The 19,577-nt window shown below is 50.6% G+C and overlaps 2 protein-coding genes across 6 annotated transcripts in view; one reads left to right on the forward strand and one right to left on the reverse strand.

Moving 5' to 3' along the window:
- Window positions 1-1,805, forward strand: part of FBXO25 (F-box protein 25) — a 46,678-nt gene extending 44,873 nt beyond the window's left edge. The window contains exons 10-11 of one of the 4 annotated variants that reach the window (XM_057697788.1): window positions 276-302; window positions 854-1,805. In XM_057697788.1, the coding sequence (XP_057553771.1) occupies window positions 276-302; window positions 854-943 (117 nt within the window). In that variant the 3' untranslated portion in view covers window positions 944-1,805. The remainder of the gene's footprint in view (window positions 1-275; window positions 303-853) is intronic. The other 3 variants (XM_057697787.1, XM_057697790.1, XM_057697789.1) reach the window with 3 other exon arrangements.
- Window positions 1,806-9,779: 7,974 nt separating this feature from the next.
- Window positions 9,780-19,577, reverse strand: part of TDRP (testis development related protein) — a 49,024-nt gene continuing 39,226 nt past the window's right edge. For both annotated transcript variants that reach the window (XM_057697463.1, XM_057697462.1), the window contains 2 exons: window positions 14,214-14,317; window positions 9,780-12,523 (listed from right to left, as the gene is read on the reverse strand). In XM_057697463.1, coding sequence (XP_057553446.1) covers window positions 12,178-12,523; window positions 14,214-14,317 — 450 coding nt within the window. In that variant the 3' untranslated portion in view covers window positions 9,780-12,177. The remainder of the gene's footprint in view (window positions 12,524-14,213; window positions 14,318-19,577) is intronic.

The raw sequence follows: 19,577 nt of genomic DNA on the forward strand, positions 1-19,577 counted from the left end.
TGTGGACGAGCATTTAGCGCTGCAGCCTCCTCTGTTGTGCGTCTGAGACGCGAGGGAGTGGAAACGGTCGGCGTCCCGGGCAGCCTGCGGGTCCTGTGGACCTCCGGGTGCCGGGCGGTGCCCCGTGTGCAGACTCTGGTGTAGTTGCCCGACGATTCGTGAATCCTGCGCGTCAGGCCTACATCCCGAGCACAGTCTGGCTTTTCCTAACCCTGTTTTCCCTTTTTTCCTCCCTTGCTGCGTTCCTTCCTGACCCTTTCTCTGCTGTCTCCAAGGACTGCCGCCTTGCTTTATTACTCGAGGTACCTTCTGCTCTGCCCGCCTCCGGGAGGCCGCGGCCCCTCAGGCCGTGGCCTCTGCTCACGTGCGACTGGCCTGCTCGCTTCGCCAGCACCAGGGGTCCCGTGAGCTGCCTTGTAGACCAGAGGGAGGGTGTTGACTCGTCACAGGGTCCCGTCTCCAGCCAGCGGCCACCGGCCTAACTGGCCCCCATTCCCGAGGCTGCTCTGTCTCCTGACACGAACCCCGTTTCTGCCGTGGGATGTGGTGCTGGGCCTCGGGTGGGCGGGGTGGACCCTGACCCACGGCGGGAGGAGCGCCCAGGAAGGGGGCAGGACCTGGGGCCCCGTCAGGTCCCCTGACTCAGGGCCACCTGTCTCCTCACTCACTGCGGCGGGAACTCCTGCAGGAAGTCTCTCCCCTGAGAAGCTGCATGGCTGCCTTTGTTTTCATAATTCTTGTCACTTCCTGTCCACGTACCTTTGCAGTGGGGTCCAGGGTGCATTTAAACAAACAGCTGGTGACTTCGGAGTCAGGAGCACGCCATGTGTGGTGACACCCCTTCCTCCCGCAGGACTCGGGCCACCCCTGCACGGCCGCCGACCCCGACAGCTGCTTCGTGCCCGTGTCCCCGCAGCACTTCATCGACCTCTTCAAGTTCTAAGGGCCCTGCGCCCCACCGTGGCCTGGGCAGTGGCTGGTAGGACACGTCCTCTGTGACCGAGCTGTGACCTGGTGCCCACGCTGGAGAGGACGTGGAAGGATGTGGGAAACTGTGCCGGCACCTGCAGGCAGGAGCACCTGTTGTTTCCACCTTTGAAATGGGGTCGGGAACCCAAGTAAAATCATTTCTACTTCCTTCTTTAAAAAATTCTTTTCTTCTAAGCACATTAAAATGTGCAGCTTTGCATATTTGTTAATATGAGTCAAAAAACGTCTGTATTTTCAGCACATCCTATGCTGAACTGACACTAACAGCCAAGAATATGCTTCTTAATTGTCAAATGAGTTTCCTGATTTTGTAGTGATTGGAGGTAAGGACAGATCATTGATCCTTGTAAAGGACATTGTGCAGAATATTTATTTTTCTTGGGATGTATTTTAACTGTATTGGTTGTGTCCACGTGAATCCTCTTGGATGCGGAAGGAACCCGGGGAAGTATGTGCATGTCTTCTGGGTGCTCAGCAGTGGGTTGTGAATTGTGCAGACGACTGAGACCCACAGAGGCGTGAGTTCGGGGCTGTGGTCCTGGGCTCGTGGCCTGACACTGGTAGGCAGGGCCCTGACCTGGGGGCCAGCCCAGTGTGGCCTGTGCTGTACTGCTCTGAACCCCCTTTTGCAGGCAAAGTAATAAATCATGTGTATCTACCAATTTTAACTTTGTCAGTTTTGCATCTTACTGAAAAAAGTAGTATCAATGATTTTGATATTGTTTATTGAAACCTTTCAAAGATTGTTTTATTTTAAAAATATTGCATGTACATTTTAGAAAATTTTGAAAATAAATGTTTCTAGAAGAATAAAACTTGGCCTTCCCCTGCCGCTCAGAGGACCGTGCGCGCCAGGAAGAAGGCATGAGCAGTGCCGGCAGGTGCAGGGAGGCTGAACAGGGTCACGGACCCAAGCAGAGTCATTTCTGCTTCCTTCTTAGCACATGGAAATGTGCAGTTTCGCATATTTGTAAATAGAGTCTGTATTTTCAGCACCACATTCTGTGCTGAATGGATACAGCCAAGACTGTGCTTAATTATCAAATGATCGTTTCCCTGTGTGTGTGTATCTGGGTGAAAGCTTTTCACAAAACCGTAAGCATCACATATACTGTTTTCATTTTATAACCAGCCTTTTTTTCAAAAGTGTTTGTGAAAATATGGGTTTTATTGGCGACCTGGTACCGCGCAGCTGGAACGGGTCTCTTTGTGGTCAGCGCCAGCACACGTGCACTTCTGTGCGTCCAAGGTCTCCTTACGACAAACGAGAAGCAGAGCCAGGAAACGAGTCAGATGTCTGTAAGGATGTTTCCAGAGTGCTGGCAAGAATGGACAGTGGCATCTTTCTCCCCTGAAGGTGGACACGTGAAGAGGCTGTGAGGTAGGACGCGTCTTCTGAAAGCGTATTGGCCAGTTGTCTCTGTATTTTGTTTTGCATTTGGCAAATTACCTAATGTGTGTTCTTTGCCTGTTTTACTTTTCAGGTGTTGGTCTTTTTTGTATTAATTAATTAATTAATTAATTAATTTATTTATTTTTTAAATTTCTTCTTAAGAGGACATTACCTCTCGAAATGAGTCTCTTCCCCAAATAACAACATGAAAAGGCTTGGGAGAAGAGTCCCGCTCTTCTCCCCCATTAATTAGCCCGTTTCCACAGGCAGCAGATGTGCTTGGACCCAAAACCGCACCCATGCGTTGGCAAAACTGATAGCAGGTGTGCGTGAGGCCACAGCGCTGGGGCAGGGGCCGTGAGCGGGGCACATCCGGGGGGCCGGCAGAGACTTCCAGGCACAGCCTTCCCGGGCCCTGCCCAGTCGCTCACAGAAGATCGAGCGACACGAACAGGAAGGGGGTCGTCCTGAGCTGCAGGTCCGCGTGGCGTTTCTGAGTGTCGTTCCGTCAGGGGACACGCCGGAGGCGGGCTGCACCGCGTCACTCCCCGCGGTGTGCCCTCTGCACGCCCCCTGCTCTCAGGACGGCTGGGAGTGGGCCCGGGCCCAGCCCAGAGCCCCCCACCCCCGCGGGAACCGCCGCCCCGGGAGGTGGCGTCTGGGGGACGTCTTTCCACCTGGGGGGCTCGGGGGTTGGGAGGAGCTGCGGCAGGTCCTGCGGCAGGTCTGGGGGCTGCCCTGGGAGGGTCACGGCGTCTGCTGTGTATCTGCTCAGGACTGTCCGTGGAGAACCACGCCTCCTTTAGGGACAGTATTGGAGGATTTGATGTTATTTCTGCTGTAAATGCTGCTTTTAGAATCATATACAAACGCCCACCTAAGGTGTCTGTAGACTAAGTTTGTTTCCTGTAACTTTGCTGAAATCACTCATTAAATCTAGTGGTATCTTTCGTGTCCTCTGCAAATAGCGGTGGCTTCTCACCTTGCTTTCTATCTGGACGCCCCCTCCTCCTGCCCTCCCTCCCTCCTTCCCCGCCCTCCTTTCTTCTTTCCCTCCTTCCCTCCCTTCCTCTCCAGCTTTCCCGCCAGAGCGCGGAGACAGCAGCGCGCACACCCCAGCGTGTTCCCAGGAGGCTCTCCACCCCCCGCCCACGGGAGTGGTGCGTGCGCGGCATCTCTGTGGGTGCCCACACCAGGCTGGCCCTTCCAGCCTTGCTTTGTTGAGGTTTTGTTTTCGGTTTTTTTTTTATTGTGAAAGGGTGTTAGATTTTGTCAAATGCTCTTTCCACGTCTACAGAGATGGTCACGTGTTGACTGTCGTATGTTGACGCAGCATGGCGTCCCGGGGCCCACGTCCCACGTGGTTTCCGTACACAGGTGGTGGGTTTGGTGTGCTGGTTTCACTGAACGTTTTCACAGGAGAGATCAGCTGTGCTCTCCTGGCGAGCCTTCGTCTGCTTTTGGCATCAGGGTGAGGACAGCCCCCCAGGAGGGGCTCGCCTGGAGGGCGTTCCCTGCGGTTTCCTGGGACAGGCTGGTGAAGGACCGGTGCGCGTGCTCCTTTAAACACTAGGATGATTCCCTGGAGACTGAAGTTACCGAGGAGAAGCGTGTTTTCAGTTGAGTCACATCCTCCCTTTTGGAAAATCCGTTGCCTTTAACAGGATGAGGCGGTTTTTGTCTTGGTTGAAGCTCGTTTTCTTCTTTGTAGGGCCTAACCTGGCAATAAACAAGCTGTAAACCGAACCTGCTGCTTCTCTCCACAGTTACAGAAGGAAGCGTGCTGAACACCGTGGCTGAGAAGGCAGATGTCTTGGCTTAGGAAATATACCTCCCTTCCTTCATGAACTGTGTGAAAACACGCGTATGCTTCACGCCTCCCCTCCCTGTTTTCTCCACCAAACGCAGTATCGGACCCCTGCCCGGTGAGATGCCCAAGATCTGCAGCCCTGGGAGGGAGGCCTCCGGGGGCCCAGGGACCTGCTGCTGCTGACACCCGCTCGGCTGACAGGCCCAGCGTCCTCTCACCGCTCGGCCTGTGCTCACCTGCTCCTGTCTGAGTGTGGCCGCCCCTTCGGACCTCGCTCCAGATAAGCCCCATATTTCGTCCTTTTCTTGTCCCTCTTTGCAGAGGGAGCAGACCCTCACTTTTGGAGAGCGGTGTCCCGCGTGCCCCCCGGAGGCCCGGCGGGGACATGCCGCGTGCATGTGGCGAGGCCACGCCGGCCCCTCCTGACCCCTGCTGTGGCCGGTGTGGCCCGGTCCGTCCCCTCGCCAGTGCCTTCGGGTGTCGTCGGCACGTGCGTCTCTTAGGCATGTTCCTGGGGAGGCCTCTTGCCCTCCCCCTCCCACCCACCCCGCCCCGGCCCCAACTCAGTCCCACACGGAGAACAGAGGTGCTCAGAGCACAGCTGCCTGAGGACGGGAGAGGGCGTTTCACGTGCCTCTCACTCGGGATGCTGGGATCCTCCACACACACTGCTCTTCTGTGTTGTTTTTATTATTTGGATAAAGTTTTCACTTTTCTTTGATAGTCATTTGAGAAATTTGCACAGACAAATGCAAGTAGCTTTTTACTATTTAATCTACATAGACAATTCAAATGTCATTTAAAATTTTTAATTATGGTGAAATACACGTAAAATTTACCATCTTAACCATTTTTCAGGGTACAGTTCTCTGGCATGAAGTACATTCACATTGTAATGCAAACACCACCACCATCTTCAGAACACTTTTTATCTCTGCAGACAGAACTCTGTCCCCATTAAACACTAACTCCAGCCCCTGCCCCCATGATCCACTTTGTGGATAGGACTCCCACAGACACGCTGTATAACTGGAATCATGCAGTGTCTGTCCTTCCATCCGTGTTGTAGCATGTGGGCCAGGACGTCCTCTCGCGTGAGCCCAACAGTGTTCCACTGTGTGGGTGGGTCACATTCTGTTTCTTCACCTGTTGGTGGGCACTTGGGCTGCTGTGAACATGGTGTACAAATCTCGCTTCTAGATAAAGATTTTGTTTCCTGTGGGTGTATACCCGGAAGTGGAATTGCTGGATCATGTGGTAATTGTATATTTGATATTTTGAGGAACCACTGTACTATCTTCCATGGTGGAAGTATAAAATGGTGCAGCATCTAACACTGTATGAGGGTTCCAGTTTCTCTACATCCTCACCAAGACTTGGTATCTCGTGGGGTTGGGTTTCTTGTTTGTTTTTGATAGTAGCCACCCAGGTGAGTGGGAGGTGGTATCTCACTGTGGCTTTGATTTGCATTTCCCTGATGAGGAGTGATGCTGAGCATCTTTTCCTGTGCTTGTTGGTCGTTTATATGTCTCACTTGGGGAAATGTCTCTTCAGGCCCTTTGCTCTCTTTTTAATTGAGTTGTATGTGGCTTTGTTGTTAAATATAGAAAGAACTACTGCAGCTCCGGACCCTAAGTCCTTATCAGCTAGATGACCTGAAACTGTTCTCTCCGATTCTCTAGGGGGCCTTTTCACTCTGTTGATTGTGTCCTTTGATGTACAGAGGTTTTTAATTTTGATGTCCAATTTCTCTGTTCTTCCTTTTGGTGCCTGCATATTTTGTATCGTATCCAGGAATTCACTGTCAAATCTAATGTCATGAAGCTCTCTCCCTGTTTTTTTCTAAGAGTTTTATAGTTTTACCTCTTACGATTACGTCTTTGATCCAGAGTTAATTTTTGCAAATGGTATAAGGTAAGGGTCCCCACTTCATTCGCTTGCATGTGGATATATGGTTTTCCCAGGAACATTTGTTGACCGTCCTTTCCCCACTGAATGTCTTAGCACCCTTGTTGTTGAAAATCATTTGACCAAGTATGCCATTATGGATTGCATTGAATCTATAGATTGCTTTGGGTGGGAGTTTTCCAATCCATGAACGTGTGACGTCTTCCATTTATCTGTGTCTTTTCCTTTCGGCCTCCTTCACTCAGTTTATTCCTAAGTGTATTATTCTTTTTCTTGCCATTAAAAATGGAATTTCCTTAATTTCCTCTTTGGATTTTTCATTGTTGTTGTATAAAAATACAACTGATGTTTGTATGTTGATTTGATTGTTATTTTGCAGAATCTTTAGGATTTCCTACATGTAAGGTCATGCCACCTGCAAACAGAAAATCTTAATACTTCCTTTCCAGTTTAGATGCTTTTGCTTTTTCTTGCCCAAATGGCTCTGTTTCAGACTTCCAATCTGTGTTGAATGGAAGTATTGAGAGTGGGCATTTTTGTCTTGTGTCTGATCTTAGAGGAAAAGCTTGTCTTCCAGCATTGAGAGGATGTCAGCTGGGACTTCTTACATGGCTGTGCAGTGTTGGGGCAGTTTCCTTCTACTCAGAATTAGTTGAGTATTCCCATCATGAAAAAGTGTAGAATTTTGTCAAATGCTTTTTTCTGCATCAGCTGAAATGCCCATGTTTCTTCCTTTGTGCTGTGTATAATACATGTGTTAAATTGCTTGATCTGATGGTGGATGTTGTCTCCTACTGAAAGTGGGGTATTGGGGTCTCCTGCGGTAGTGTAGAGCTGCCTCTTCCTTCAGTGTTTGCTTCATGTGTTCAGAAGCTCTGATGTTTGTTCATGATGTTTATAGCTGTTACATCTTATTGGTAAATTCTCAGCTTTTTAATTTAAACAACATGAAGATGAGGAAGTTATAGGATTATGGGATTTACTTTAACACAATTCTCTTGGTTGAGGCTGGGGGTAACTACAGGTAAAACAAGATTGACCAGGAGCTGAAAATTGTTGAGGCTGGCAGGATGGGTACATGAAGGAGTTTTCACCAGCGTCCAGCAGGTTTTCTGTGAAGAGGCAGGCGTTAGATATTTTGGGGCCATAGAAAACCCACACGTGACTCAGATTTGGACTCTGTCGGGGACATCGATGGTGAGTGTTCCATGCAAGTGCGGGGGCCGGCCACATTTGTCCAGCAGGCTGTAGTTTGCCAACCGTGATTTATGTAATTTTGTCTCTTCTTTTGGTTACGTTTGATATTTTCCACTTAAAAAATGAGATGTTATTTTTTAACATCTGTTGCCCTGTTTTTTGATCACAAAAGTGTAATGTATGTTCACTGTGAAAAGTTTTGTTAAAAAGCCAGTATACCAAAGAATGAAAATGCTACCCATAATTCTCCTTGAAGGTAATTGCTTACATTTTGATATCTTTCCAGTATTTTATCTCACACTGTGCTCTGAAGACCTGTAAGCACCCAACTTGTAAAGTGAGAGAAACAGCGAAGTATTAGAGCAGTGGGTCTCCTGGGGGAAGAGCAGTGCCTCATCTGGTCCTGCTTGCTGGTTCCCAAGGGAAACTGGTCTTTAGGGTGCTTCTGCACGTTGAGCTTTGGAAATTTCTCACAGAACAAAAATTCTTGGCCTCTCCTGCTAGCTTACTGCACCAGTTCTAAGTTTCTAGGGAGAAAAGAATTTTGAAACCCTAGTCTCTAAAGAAGAAAAATACTTCTCAAAAAGAAAACTCAAAGCAAATCATACTTTTCCCATCACTACCCCCTTCCAGATTTATTCAGCTCTCTTGAAAGCTAAAATTCTTTCCTGCCTTCGTCACTAAATTCTGCAGTTCTGAAAACCCATGCTGAGACATTAATTTTTAAAATTGATTAGTTTATTGGCTGCGTTGGGTGTTTGTTGCTGTCCACAGGTCTTCGCTAGTTGTGGCAAGCGGGGGCTACTCTTTGTTGCGGTGTGTGGGCTTCTCAGTGCAGTGGCTTCACTTGTTGTGGCGCACGGGCTTCGTTGCTCTGTGGCATGTGGGATCTTCCCGGACCAGGGCTCGAACCTGGGACCTCGGATTCTTAACCACTGTGCCCCCAGAGTTAATGTCCACCAGAGACACTGACTTCTAATTACATAAACTTGTCCACCCACTCACTGAGGCGACAGACCCTGGAGAGAGAATGCTGACCAGAAGACAGGTGACATCGGCCCGGGACACAATGAGAAACTTGGCCGATACCCAGAGAACAGACTCTGAGTGTCAGAATACAGGGGGCTCTCCTTCTAGACCCACCGTGAAACCTCACACCCTGGGAGTCACCCTGGTGTTCACCATCCTGTTCCTAACAGCCACAGCTCAAATGTTTGCCAAATCCTGAGGTGCTTGCTTTCAGTAGAAATGTCACCTCTTTCAGTAGCAGGCAAAACCTATCAATAGTTCATCACCTTGTTGGCGAATATTGGTAACGTTTCGTTGCAATGTGACGTCTCATGCTATGAACTGAAGTGCATGTAGGTTATAGCGTAGTCTGAAAACAGCTGCATTCAACTGGCTGAACGTAACAGCTGGCCAGCACCAACTGGACTGGGCGTGGCCGTCCACCTCCATGCCCGCCCCTCCACGGGCCCCGAGGGACCCTGCAACCCACAAGGTGCCCTGCAGACAGTCTGGAACCAGGCTGGGTCCTGCGCATCCGTGAGGACGTGCACTCACCATGACACGTCACATGCAGGTCGCAGCCCTATCAGAGACGTGTAGTGAAGCAGCAACTACCAGGAGGTGACAGCGTCTGTCCTCTGGGCACAGGTGCTGGGAGGACCCCCTCGGAGGGCCTTTCTGCCCCCACATCCATCACCCAGAACTGCTCTTTTGCCAAAAAGAAAGGGGTGGCGGCAGCAGCTTCCTTGGTTAGTCACTCAGCACCGTATGAACCCCCTCAGAAAGTTAAAAAGATTTTTAGCCAGTTCATTTCTTTAAAGCTTCTCAGGTGGTGTTCTGCCCATCTTTTGTTCTATCAAATATCAACTGAGAAATAACTGTAAAAACTAGAACGTAGATAAGTGGCTAGAAGAAAGTTGGGAGAGAGACGAGAAAGTCCCTGGCTTGTGACAACAGTTGGGAAATACCTGGTGACGCGTATCCAGGAGTCAGAATCTGAGGTTTGGGGTCTGAAAGCATCCGTGGACCCACCAGGGCCCCAGAGGCAGGTGTAGAGCAAGCACAGGAGGTTGGGGGAGGCGGGGAGGCAGAAAGCCGCACCACAGGAAAGGAAGGTGGTGGGGTGTGGGCTCGCCGCCTGGCTAGAGCCGGCACTGCGGTCACCCAGTTCCTAAGGGGAGTCAGGGTTTCTCTCCAAAAGAAGAGGCCACTGTTTGGGAAAAAGAGATGGAAAACTTTTCAAAAGGTGAAGATGAGCAAGATGAAGGTGATTATAAAGCACGACGCGCTGCTGTCCGCTGGGGGCCGAGGGGGAGGCTTGCTTCAGGCTCTGATGTGTGACATCACTGCAATAAAATCGGAAGCGGGGCCCAGGGCGGGTGGCACAGATGCGGGGCCGGCGCCGCGCCTGCTGTTCCCAGGCACATCCAAAGGCTGTTCAAATACACAAAAGATACACCCTGACAACGGAGGTTGAGGCTGGCCGTTTATTTATGAATCTGCACATTTCACTGGCACCGTGGGGGAGTGGAAGTGTCGAGAGGGGTGCCGTCCGCTCTGGTGACTACATCGCCGGAAGCAGATGCCAGTAACTGGGCAAGCTGACAGATGATATAAACCATGTTTTTATTTTTAAAAACCTCAGCATTGAGGATGAATTCAACCTTCTTTGAAGCCAGTCACTTTCCTGTTAAAAACAGTCAGAAGAGCAGACACTTCACAGAGAAGCTGTGTGTTTACAGAATTCAAACAAACCTGTTCTCTCATCAGCTAGTAAACAGTCACTTTGGTAAATTCTATCAAGAAAAAATATCTTTCCCCCAAAGCACACCACTAAATATATTAAAGCAGTTATTTTCATTTAATCAGATACAACAGAAAAAAATTCATTTTTATATATTAATCTTTGTAGATAAGAAAAGTGTGATTTACGTGCATATTCCAACCCCGGTCTGCTTTTGTCTTCGGGTTTCGAGGCGCAATGGTGTGAGGAGATGTTCTACCAACTGTGCGTCACGTACGTGTCACCGAGAGGAGCCACAGGCACTCAGCGTCACAGCACACGGGCGCAGGCCCCCCCAAAGCGGAGACGCTGTCCCCCCCCACACCAAGCGCACCGCCCAGAGCCTCAGGCACGAGGCCTGCTTCCCTGCACTCAACACAGGACCAGCACCAGACAAGCCCACAGCTCCTGCCGTGAGGCGCGAGTAGATGACGGCCTGGAGCTCGTCTGCAGTCACCGCGAGCATCTGTTCAGGGAGAAGGACTACAGTCTGTGTCCTGAACTGTTTACCTGAGGAAACACGGTTTTCAGCTCCGCTATTAACCATTTCAAGGTTCTAACACAAACTGGATTTTACCATTTACATGTCCCCCTTTCAAGGCTCAGTGAAGCAGACTTCTTGTCTATTGGGAAAAGATGGCCACAGGTGATTGACAGACACGACAGAGATATGACAGAGACACAGACAGTGAGAGGAGAGGTGCAGACTGCAGACAGATGGCTGGGAGAGGACAGAGTGTCGACAGATGATTGACCGAGAAATGGCAGAGGACAGGCAGGCACTGTCACCCCCTTCACCCCCCAGAGTCCACAGAAAAGCTAAATGACACCCCCTTACGCGGAACAGCACAGAACTGCTCACTGAACACCTTGAGGACAGTGGCTTTTACAAGAGAGGAATGCACAGTGTAACTGGAGTTTTTTGTTTTTAACCCAAAAAACCCCTATACCTTCTCTGTGAAGCCACCATGACCTGAGATAGACACGTGTCGCTCCTGTCGAGCAGAGCTGTCCTGCTGAGGGACACACGTGCCTGGGCACCCGACCCGGGGGCCAGTCTGGAAGGAGACAACAGCAAGTCTGGAGACACACGAGAGAGGCCTCAGGGATGCTCCCAAACCAGCCTTCTCAGGGTCCAAAACAGTCTCTCCTTTGGAAAAACAAAGGCCTGGGTGTCACAGAAAAGAGGCACTTTCAGCGTTTTACATACAGTTTAACTCTAATGAGCAAGTTAATGTTTTCCAAACAAAACTGTCAAGTTACTAAAACTGATCTATGCTTTATAGCCTTCTTTAACCTGCAATCAAAAACAGAGAACAAAGTTTTAGAAGAAAAGAAAGGTCAATATTTAAAAGTTCAGAAGAAGTAAAAATAAAACCTCATGATAAGAACTACTATCACCATCTAAGACGCTCACGGGAGCAGGAGACGATGTGTTTGCAGACAGTGCATTTCACGCCGGTCAGATACAGCCTTCCCTTCTCCAGGGTTGAACCTGCTTGCATATTTTAAAATTTAATACAAAAGAAGAGTTAACAATATAACATAACCTTTGGAAGATTCACTGTATACCTGGAATGCAGGTTTCCGGCAACAGAAGAGAACTGCACAGCTGCTACATTCTTGTGTCACAGACTACACGTATGTGCTACATGCAGAGAAAGGGACCAAGTCACTGAACAAAGAACTGCAACTGAGGACATGGGAAGACAGTTGTGGCAAAATGCAAATCACCGCTGTGCTCCTCCCGGACAGCAGCAAACGTCAAGTCTCCAGTCTCAGCGACACGTGGACAACAGGAAGTGGACGTTTCCACAATAAGGCAGTCGACGTGCAGTCCCTGTGTGTGTCCACCAGGAAATCCCAGGATGTCTGGAATTTCCTAAATCAGCACATGAAGAGGAAAGTCTAAATAAAAGAGCACGGAGCAGATTCTCTGTGCTTTTCACCTGGGATAGGCCAAACTTGATACTCTAATAAAGAAAAACACCATGATACAGCAAACTCTAGGACTCTGAATGAAATGAGATACAAAGCTGCAAAATTAGGCAGGTTTTGGTTGAAGCACACGCGGGAGCTGGGGCGCTGTCACTCCAGCTCCTCCCACTCGTCCGTCAGGTGCCCTTTGCTCTGCCGGCGGATGCTGACCAGCTTCCCGGCCGACTTGAGGCTCCAGCGTGAGCTGCCCCCTGCGCCCGCCAGGCTGGTGTACTTGCTGGAGGCCTTGGCCTCCTCCTCCCAGCCCGGCCCCGAAAGACGGTCACTCACGGGCTCGCCCGCGTCAGCTGCTGCGTCTTCAAGAGCAAGTTTTGGAGGCTCCCAACCTTCGATCTCATCTGGTTTCTTAGACTGTATGTTCTGTTTCAAAACCAAATTGTCCCAAAATCCAGACTTCTTCTCTGTCTTCAACTCCTCTTTTAATCGTAAGTTAGTCCTGCAGGAGATGAAAGAGTTAAGTGTTGGTGATCAATCATTTCAGGGCCTCAAGTCGTGTTTATTTTATAACTAAAAGGTTCTTAAGAAAGTCTTGTTTAGAAAACTCACACCAGTTTATATGTAGCACTTGAAATATTAATAAGGAGAAATGCGTCACTACAGGATCAGTGACGCCTGTGAACACCACGGGGGAGGTGCCCCGCGTGGCACAACGCCAGCAAGGCCGCCCTGGGACGGAGGCGGGAAAGGCGGGCTGTCGCAAGGCCTCGTCTCTGAACAACCGTGAGAAAAGCAGCCCGAGTCCAGGTTCAGAAACGGGGGTCGTCCCACTTGCCAAGTCGGGTGCCCACAGGCTCAGGCAGAGCCGCGGCCTCAGGCGCTCTGCGCGCCCTGGGCCGTGAGCACCCGCGCGCGACTATGGCGGCGCGTCCTCACGCGGGACACGTGCTGCAGCGGCCGTGGGCCCCCAGCCTGGCTGCCGGGAGCATCCCCAGGACACGGCGGCGAAACACTTGGCATCCAGCCCGACCCCTTCAGAGACTCATTCAATTGGACGGAGGCGCTGGGACAGGCGTGTTTTCAAGACGTGTTAGCTGCCACCCCGACAACCAAGAGGACCGACTCACACGGGCCTCACAGAGCCACTTCCTGAGTCACGACCGCGGGGTCGGCGGCGGGGAGGGGCTGTGCGTGCCGCCGGGGCGCCCGGTCCTCCGAGGAGCAGCCTCTCTACGGTCAGACGCACCGCGCGCTGCCTGCCGCTGGCCGTGCCATTAGGTCATCACTAAATTTATATTTTCAACTTTAAAAACATTTTGTTGTTGTTGGCCGCACCACACAGCTTGTGAGATCTTAGGTCCCCAACCAGGGAGCGAACCTGCACCCACAGCAGTGAAAGCGCAGAGTCCTACCTGCTGGACCACCAGGGGTTGCCCTAAATACATTTTTTAGAATTTCAAAATATGTATAATAAAAAAAGCAGCAGTCAGCTTAAATATATTCAGTTTTCTAAAATCTTTTACAGTTTACAATCAATTTTTGCATTTTTAAAATGAATTTATTTATTGGCTGCATTGGGTCTTCGTTGCTGTGTGGGCTTTCTCTAGCTGCAGAGAGCAGGGGCTGCTCTTCGTTGCGGTGCGCGGGCTTCTCATTGCAGTGACTTCTCTTGCTGCAGAGCATGGGCTCTAGGCACATGGGCTTCAGTAGGTGTGGCACATAAGGCTCAACAGTTGCGCCTCACGGGCTCTAGAGCACAGCCTCAGTAGTTGTGGCGCACGGGTTTAGTTGCTCTGCAGCATGTGGGATCTTCCCAGCCCAGGGCTCAAACCCGTGTCCCCTGCATTGGCAGGTGGATTCTTAACCACTGCACCCCCAGGGAAGCCCAATTTTTGCTTTTTTTTTTTGTTTTTTTTTTTGTTTTTTGGAGGGGGCACCCGGATCAATTTTTGCATTTTTAACTGGGTTTTTCCCTTGATTTTGTGAAACTACTACAAACCTTAAGCATGGCTACAGCTGCTTTAGGCTCGCAAGTTCAACTTACAACTTATAAGTTTGAGAGCTGGTCAGAGAAGCGTTTTTTCCACTTTTCCATGATCTTTCAAAGTGCTTATAGCTGGAATCGGTACCCTCGTGTGCGCGCACCGCCCCGCGCCCGGCAGCCCCGACGGCGGGCCGGCGGCACTCACCCTCGGGACGCGGGGGGCTCCCCACGCTCCAGCAGCTGCTGCTTGTCATCCTTGTTGAACATGGACGTCACTTCCTTCCAGCCTCGGAAACCAGCTCCCTGAACCTAATAAAAGGTTAAGAAGAGATCAGACCTGATGCAGTGAACGGACAGGTCACAGCTGTATAACCCAGCAACGGCGGAGCGGACGTTCAGCAGAGAAGTGGCGCGGCCTTCCTACCGGCCGTGCCTGCTCCTGGCGGCTGCAGGTGAGCCTCTGTGTGGCCGAGGACAGGCACCCACGGTGCGCAGCAGGTGGTCGGCGGCCACACGTCAGCCAGACAGGCCGGGATGACAGCGGGCTCCCGACACGGGGAGGGCGTGGGGCTGCACTCACCTCCAGGTGGACTTTGAGAGTAAACCGCACATCTTTACTCTAAGACAAATGATTTGGTACTTTTTCATTTCTAAAATCAGGATATAATTAATGCCTGGTATCTCTGATTCAAAGAAATACAGTAATAAGGAGAGGGATGGAGAAAAGGAAGTACATCTCCAGCAGCTGCCTGTCAAATACCTTCCCTTGAGCCACTCTGATGCCCCTGGAGCCCAAAATGACACACATTGTGCTGGTTTCCCTTTTTTTTTGTGGGGGGGAGTGATGGAGGACGGCAGCTCCCATGGGGCAGACCTGGCTTTAAGTGCTTTGAAATGTTAAAAATGCAGCAGCACTGAACCCTGAACCAGGAGGCCACGTGTGAGCAGTGGTGTGAGAGCATCCACGGCACAGGAAACAAACAGCTGCTGAACCTGCCGTGCTTGCCCCTCCAGGGCTGACTACGTCTCGCTGAAGGCTCAGGTGATGGCTAGCATGTTTTTTTAGCAATAATATATTTTTAATTAAGGTGTCTACCTTTTTTTAATAAGGTTTATTTTTTTATTTTTCATAATAAATTTATTGGCTGCATTGAGTCTTCGCTGCTGCGTGGGCTTTCTCTAGTTGCGGCAAGTGGGGGTACTCTGTTGTGGTGCACGGGCTTCTCACTGCGGTGACTTCTCGTTGCAGAGCACGCGGGCTTCAGTAGTTGTGGCCCGTGGGCTCCAGAGCACAGGCTCAGTGGTTGTGGTGCACAGGCTTAGTTGCTCTGCGGCATGTGGGATCTTCTCAGACCAGGGATTGAACCTGTGTCCCCTGCATTGGCAGGCGGACTCTTAACCACTGCGCCACCAGGGAAGCCCCAAAGTGTTTACCTTTTTAAAGACATAATACTACTGCACACTTAACAGACTACACACTGGGAAACCAGCACCTGGTGTGACCTGCTCTACTGCAGTGATCTGGACGGAACCCGCGCTCTGCCTGTGCAGGAAGGTGGTTAATAAGAGAGTAGACCCTAAGAGTAGATCCTAAGAGCTGTCATCACAAGAAGAAAAATCTTTTTCTTTCTTTTTCCTATATCTACACGAGGTAACGGATTGGTCATCACCTCACGACATTTGTCAGTCCCACCATCATACTACACGTGTGGCATTTATACAGTGATGCGTGCCAGTTACTTCTCAATAAAACTGGGGAGGGGAAAGTTCTGCTGCAGCCACGCCCTCGCCTACAGGAGAAACTTACCACAAATCACCGAGATGATCTAAATGATATGGTCAGTCTTAGATGCGGGTCCCAGAGCTTGGGGGAAACTAGAAATAAAAACACCACCAAAGGAGCACCTAAAAACATTTAAAATAATATAAACCTCAACACAAACCACCCGTGCCCTCTCGAGTTCAGAACAGGAGGTCAGCATTGCGGGAACGTGTCACGGCATCCTCCCCGCCTCCCCTCTCCTCTGCCTCTGAACCCTCCCTCTCCAGCTGCTTCTCCCTTGTAACTGGGATTCACAGGCCCGCCCGCCCTCTGGGCAGGTGCAGGGATGAGGGAGGCAAAGGGCTCTCTGGGTGTCACCACCGCCTTAACCATGGAGAGCGTGAAGGCCTATCCCAGACACTGAGCTGCAGCCAACCGCAGACCCACACCTCCCACTGGACACTGCCCCCGGTGCCGCCTCCGCCTTCCCGCCTCTCCCTCCACCGCGGGCCTTGGCGCCCCTCGTCCAGCAGGGCTCAGAACCTGCGGGTGACCCCACCCCCTCAGATGCCACATCTGTCCCCGCGTGTGAATCCCGGCCTCTGGGTGTGGGAACTCAGGACACCTGTCCCCCTGCTGCATGTCACTCAAGGGCTGGAAAAACCTGCCAGGTGACGTAAGCGTGAGGCTCCACGTCCCCAACAGCAGACGTCCCAGGTCACAGCTGACACAGCACCCCAGAGGCACCCGGAAGACATCAAAGAGAGAACAGGTGAGAAAAGCTCTCTCTGCCGGCAGCTGAGTAACTGAAAGAGGCTGAAATCACACTCGTAAGTGACAAGTCGTGGCACAGCTACAGAGAGCAGTGAAGCATTCTGAGTGGTGAACTCACGTACAGTGTGGGGCAAACAGGCCCGCCCGCAGCCTGGAGGTGACCCACCCTGGGCCAGGCACATCCTCCAGGAGCACGGCCGTCACACTAGGCTTAATCGTCCCAAAAGAATGCGTCAAAGTCAGACCCCCTCCATCACTGGCAAACCTGCTCTGCCTGCAGCACCCCATTTACACCCGAGCCGCACCCAGAGAGGGACCGTCATCCGCAGACGTGACCGCAGCCACCCAGCACGTCCCAGCCTGAGGGGCTCTGCCCTGATGTCAGGTGCCCGTGGGGAAGTTCTCTGAGCTGAACTAGAACCGTGGGCTGTGTGGAGTGGAAGTGCCATTGGCGGCATGGGGGTGAGGAAGTTTCCATCTGCGTCCTAGGGCCAAGAAGGGCCAGGGGTAAGAAATCCTTTATAACTGAGATGAGAACCAGGGAGACAGTGACAGCCCCAAAATGAAGACAAACATGGTGTGCTATGAAACTCTGCGTGGTACCCAAGAGTTTGCCTAAAGAGATGAGAAAATGAATTTCAGCACAGAACAAAAAAGAATTATTTTTCTCTTGTGGCATAACTCAGTACTTCTTGCCCCACGGGAAGAAAACCTATGAATCCTAGAAAGAAAGTGAACTGTCGTCCCTGACTTCCCCACACTCGTTCTTTTGGACTGATTCAGCAGGAGTGTCTTGTCACAGGCCGTCCGCTGTCCTGCCTGAGCACAAAGCCTGACCGGGATCGCCGGGGCTGCTCCCGCCCTGCCTGGGCAGAAAAGCAAATTCACAGCACTGCTTGCTGCTGAGTAAAGCTCCCAGCCCTGCCCACCAGAGTCCAACAGGCAGAGCTCATCACCCACAGAGCAAAGCCAGCGGCACCGTCCGACAAGGGAACTTGGGGCACAGGTCAGCTTGAGTCAAGGCCACACAGAGCCTTACCATCTGCTGCTCCTGGGGAGGGAAACTCACCCGTGGCCCTGCCCGCAGGTGAGTGCAGCCTTCAGCCCTCCTGCCACGGGCCCTGAGCCGCGCACGCAGGAGGCTGTGCTGTCTGTCCAGCAGCCCTGCTTACGGGGACAGCTGAGTGGTGGGCACAGCCCGAGGCTTTTCACTCCTGCAGAGCAAAACCGGTGGCCCATCTACTCAGGAAATTCCGGCACAGTCCAGTCTGATTCGGGACCGCAAACCCTGAGCCAGGCAGACCCTGAGCCCACCCGGCTGCCCCACCAGGGCAGGGAAGCTAAGGCACAGCCACCTCTCCTGCTGAGTACAGTGCCCCATCCTGACCATCTGCAAAGCCTGACCACAGAACCCAGGCATCTGCAGAGTCCGTCTTTCAGTCTTGCTTGGGCAGGGAACCAAGCCAGCCATCCTATCCAACCCTCCTCAGCCAGCAGCAACCCTCCCCACCCAACACAACCTCAGGGCTCAAGCAGTGGCCCTGCCCCAAAGTAAACCCGCATAACAAGCCCTATCTGCCCAAGGATGTGCCCCAGATAACAAAAAATCTATAAGGTCTGGAAGAGGAACCCACTCACTCAGGTGCACAGAAAACAACGTGAGGAACGCAGCACCACAAAACAGCAGGTGAGTGTGACACCACCAGAGGGAATGAATAAAGCTCCAGTAACTGGCCCACAGGAAACAGGAAACCTATGAACTGCCAGAGAATTCAGAGAACCCTATTAAAGAAGTTTAGCGAACCACAGCAAAGACAGACAACTAAATGAACTTAGGAAAATGGCACACAAACAAACAGGAAGTTCAACAAAGAAGTAGAAACCATTAAAACAAACAAAAAAATACCCCCAAAATCTTAGAACTGAAAAACACAATCACGGAGCTCAAAAATTTCAGTAGAGTGCTTCAAAAACAGACTTGACAATGCAGAGGAACAATCAGTGACCTGGAAGACATGACACCTGAAATAACCCAGTCAGAGGAGCAAAGCAAAGAAAGAATGGGAGAGAATGAAGAAAGCCAGAGGGACTTGTGTCTACGTTACAGGAATTCCAGGAGAAGAGAGAGAAAGGGACAGAAAGTATATTTAAAGCAATAATGCCTGAAAATGTCTCAAACCTGGGGAGAGAAATGGACATCAGGTCCATGAGACCCAAAGGGCCCCAAAGAGGCTGAGCCCAGACAGGGCCACACCGAGACACACAGACTGTTGAAAGTCGAAGACTAAGAAAGAACTTTAAAAACAGCAAGAGAAAAGAGAAGCTACACACAAGGGAATGCCCCAACCCCCCAATAAGACTATAGAGAAATTTCTCAAGAGAAACTTTCCAGGCCAGGAGAAGATGGGATGATACATTCAAGATACATTTTTTTAATTATTAAAATTTTTATTTATTTATTGGATTATAATTAACATACAATATTCTAAATATTAAAAAAAACCTATCCACCAAGATCACTACACCAGAAAAACTGTCCTTCGGAAATAAGAAGAAAGACAGATGCTCCCAAGCAAACCAAAGCTGAGGGAGTCTGGCAGCACTAGGCCTGCCTCACAGGAAGCGCTAAAGGGAGCTCTGTGAGCGCAAGTGAAAGGGCTCTAACATCATAATGACACACGAAGGCAGCATAAAACTCACTAGTACAGGTGAATGTACAGGCGACCTGTGACGTGGTAATGGTGGTGTATCAATCACAACTCTGGATTAAAAGTAGAAAAAAGGTACTAAAAGTAATCATAACTGCAATAATCTGTCCTTGGAGACACAATATAAAAACATGTAAACTGTAATACCAATAACCTAGAATGTGAGGCAGGGGGAAAAAACAGAAGCGTAAAGCTTAGGGATGCTACTGAAGATAAGCTGTTATCACTTTAAGACAGGGTGTTGTAATTTTAAGATATTTCATGTAAACCTAATGGTAGCCAGGAGGGAAAAACCTGTGGTAATTACACAAAAGAACATAAGGAA

This window comes from Hippopotamus amphibius, chromosome 10 (genome assembly GCF_030028045.1).
Source record: "Hippopotamus amphibius kiboko isolate mHipAmp2 chromosome 10, mHipAmp2.hap2, whole genome shotgun sequence".
Taxonomy (NCBI): domain Eukaryota; kingdom Metazoa; phylum Chordata; class Mammalia; order Artiodactyla; family Hippopotamidae; genus Hippopotamus; species Hippopotamus amphibius.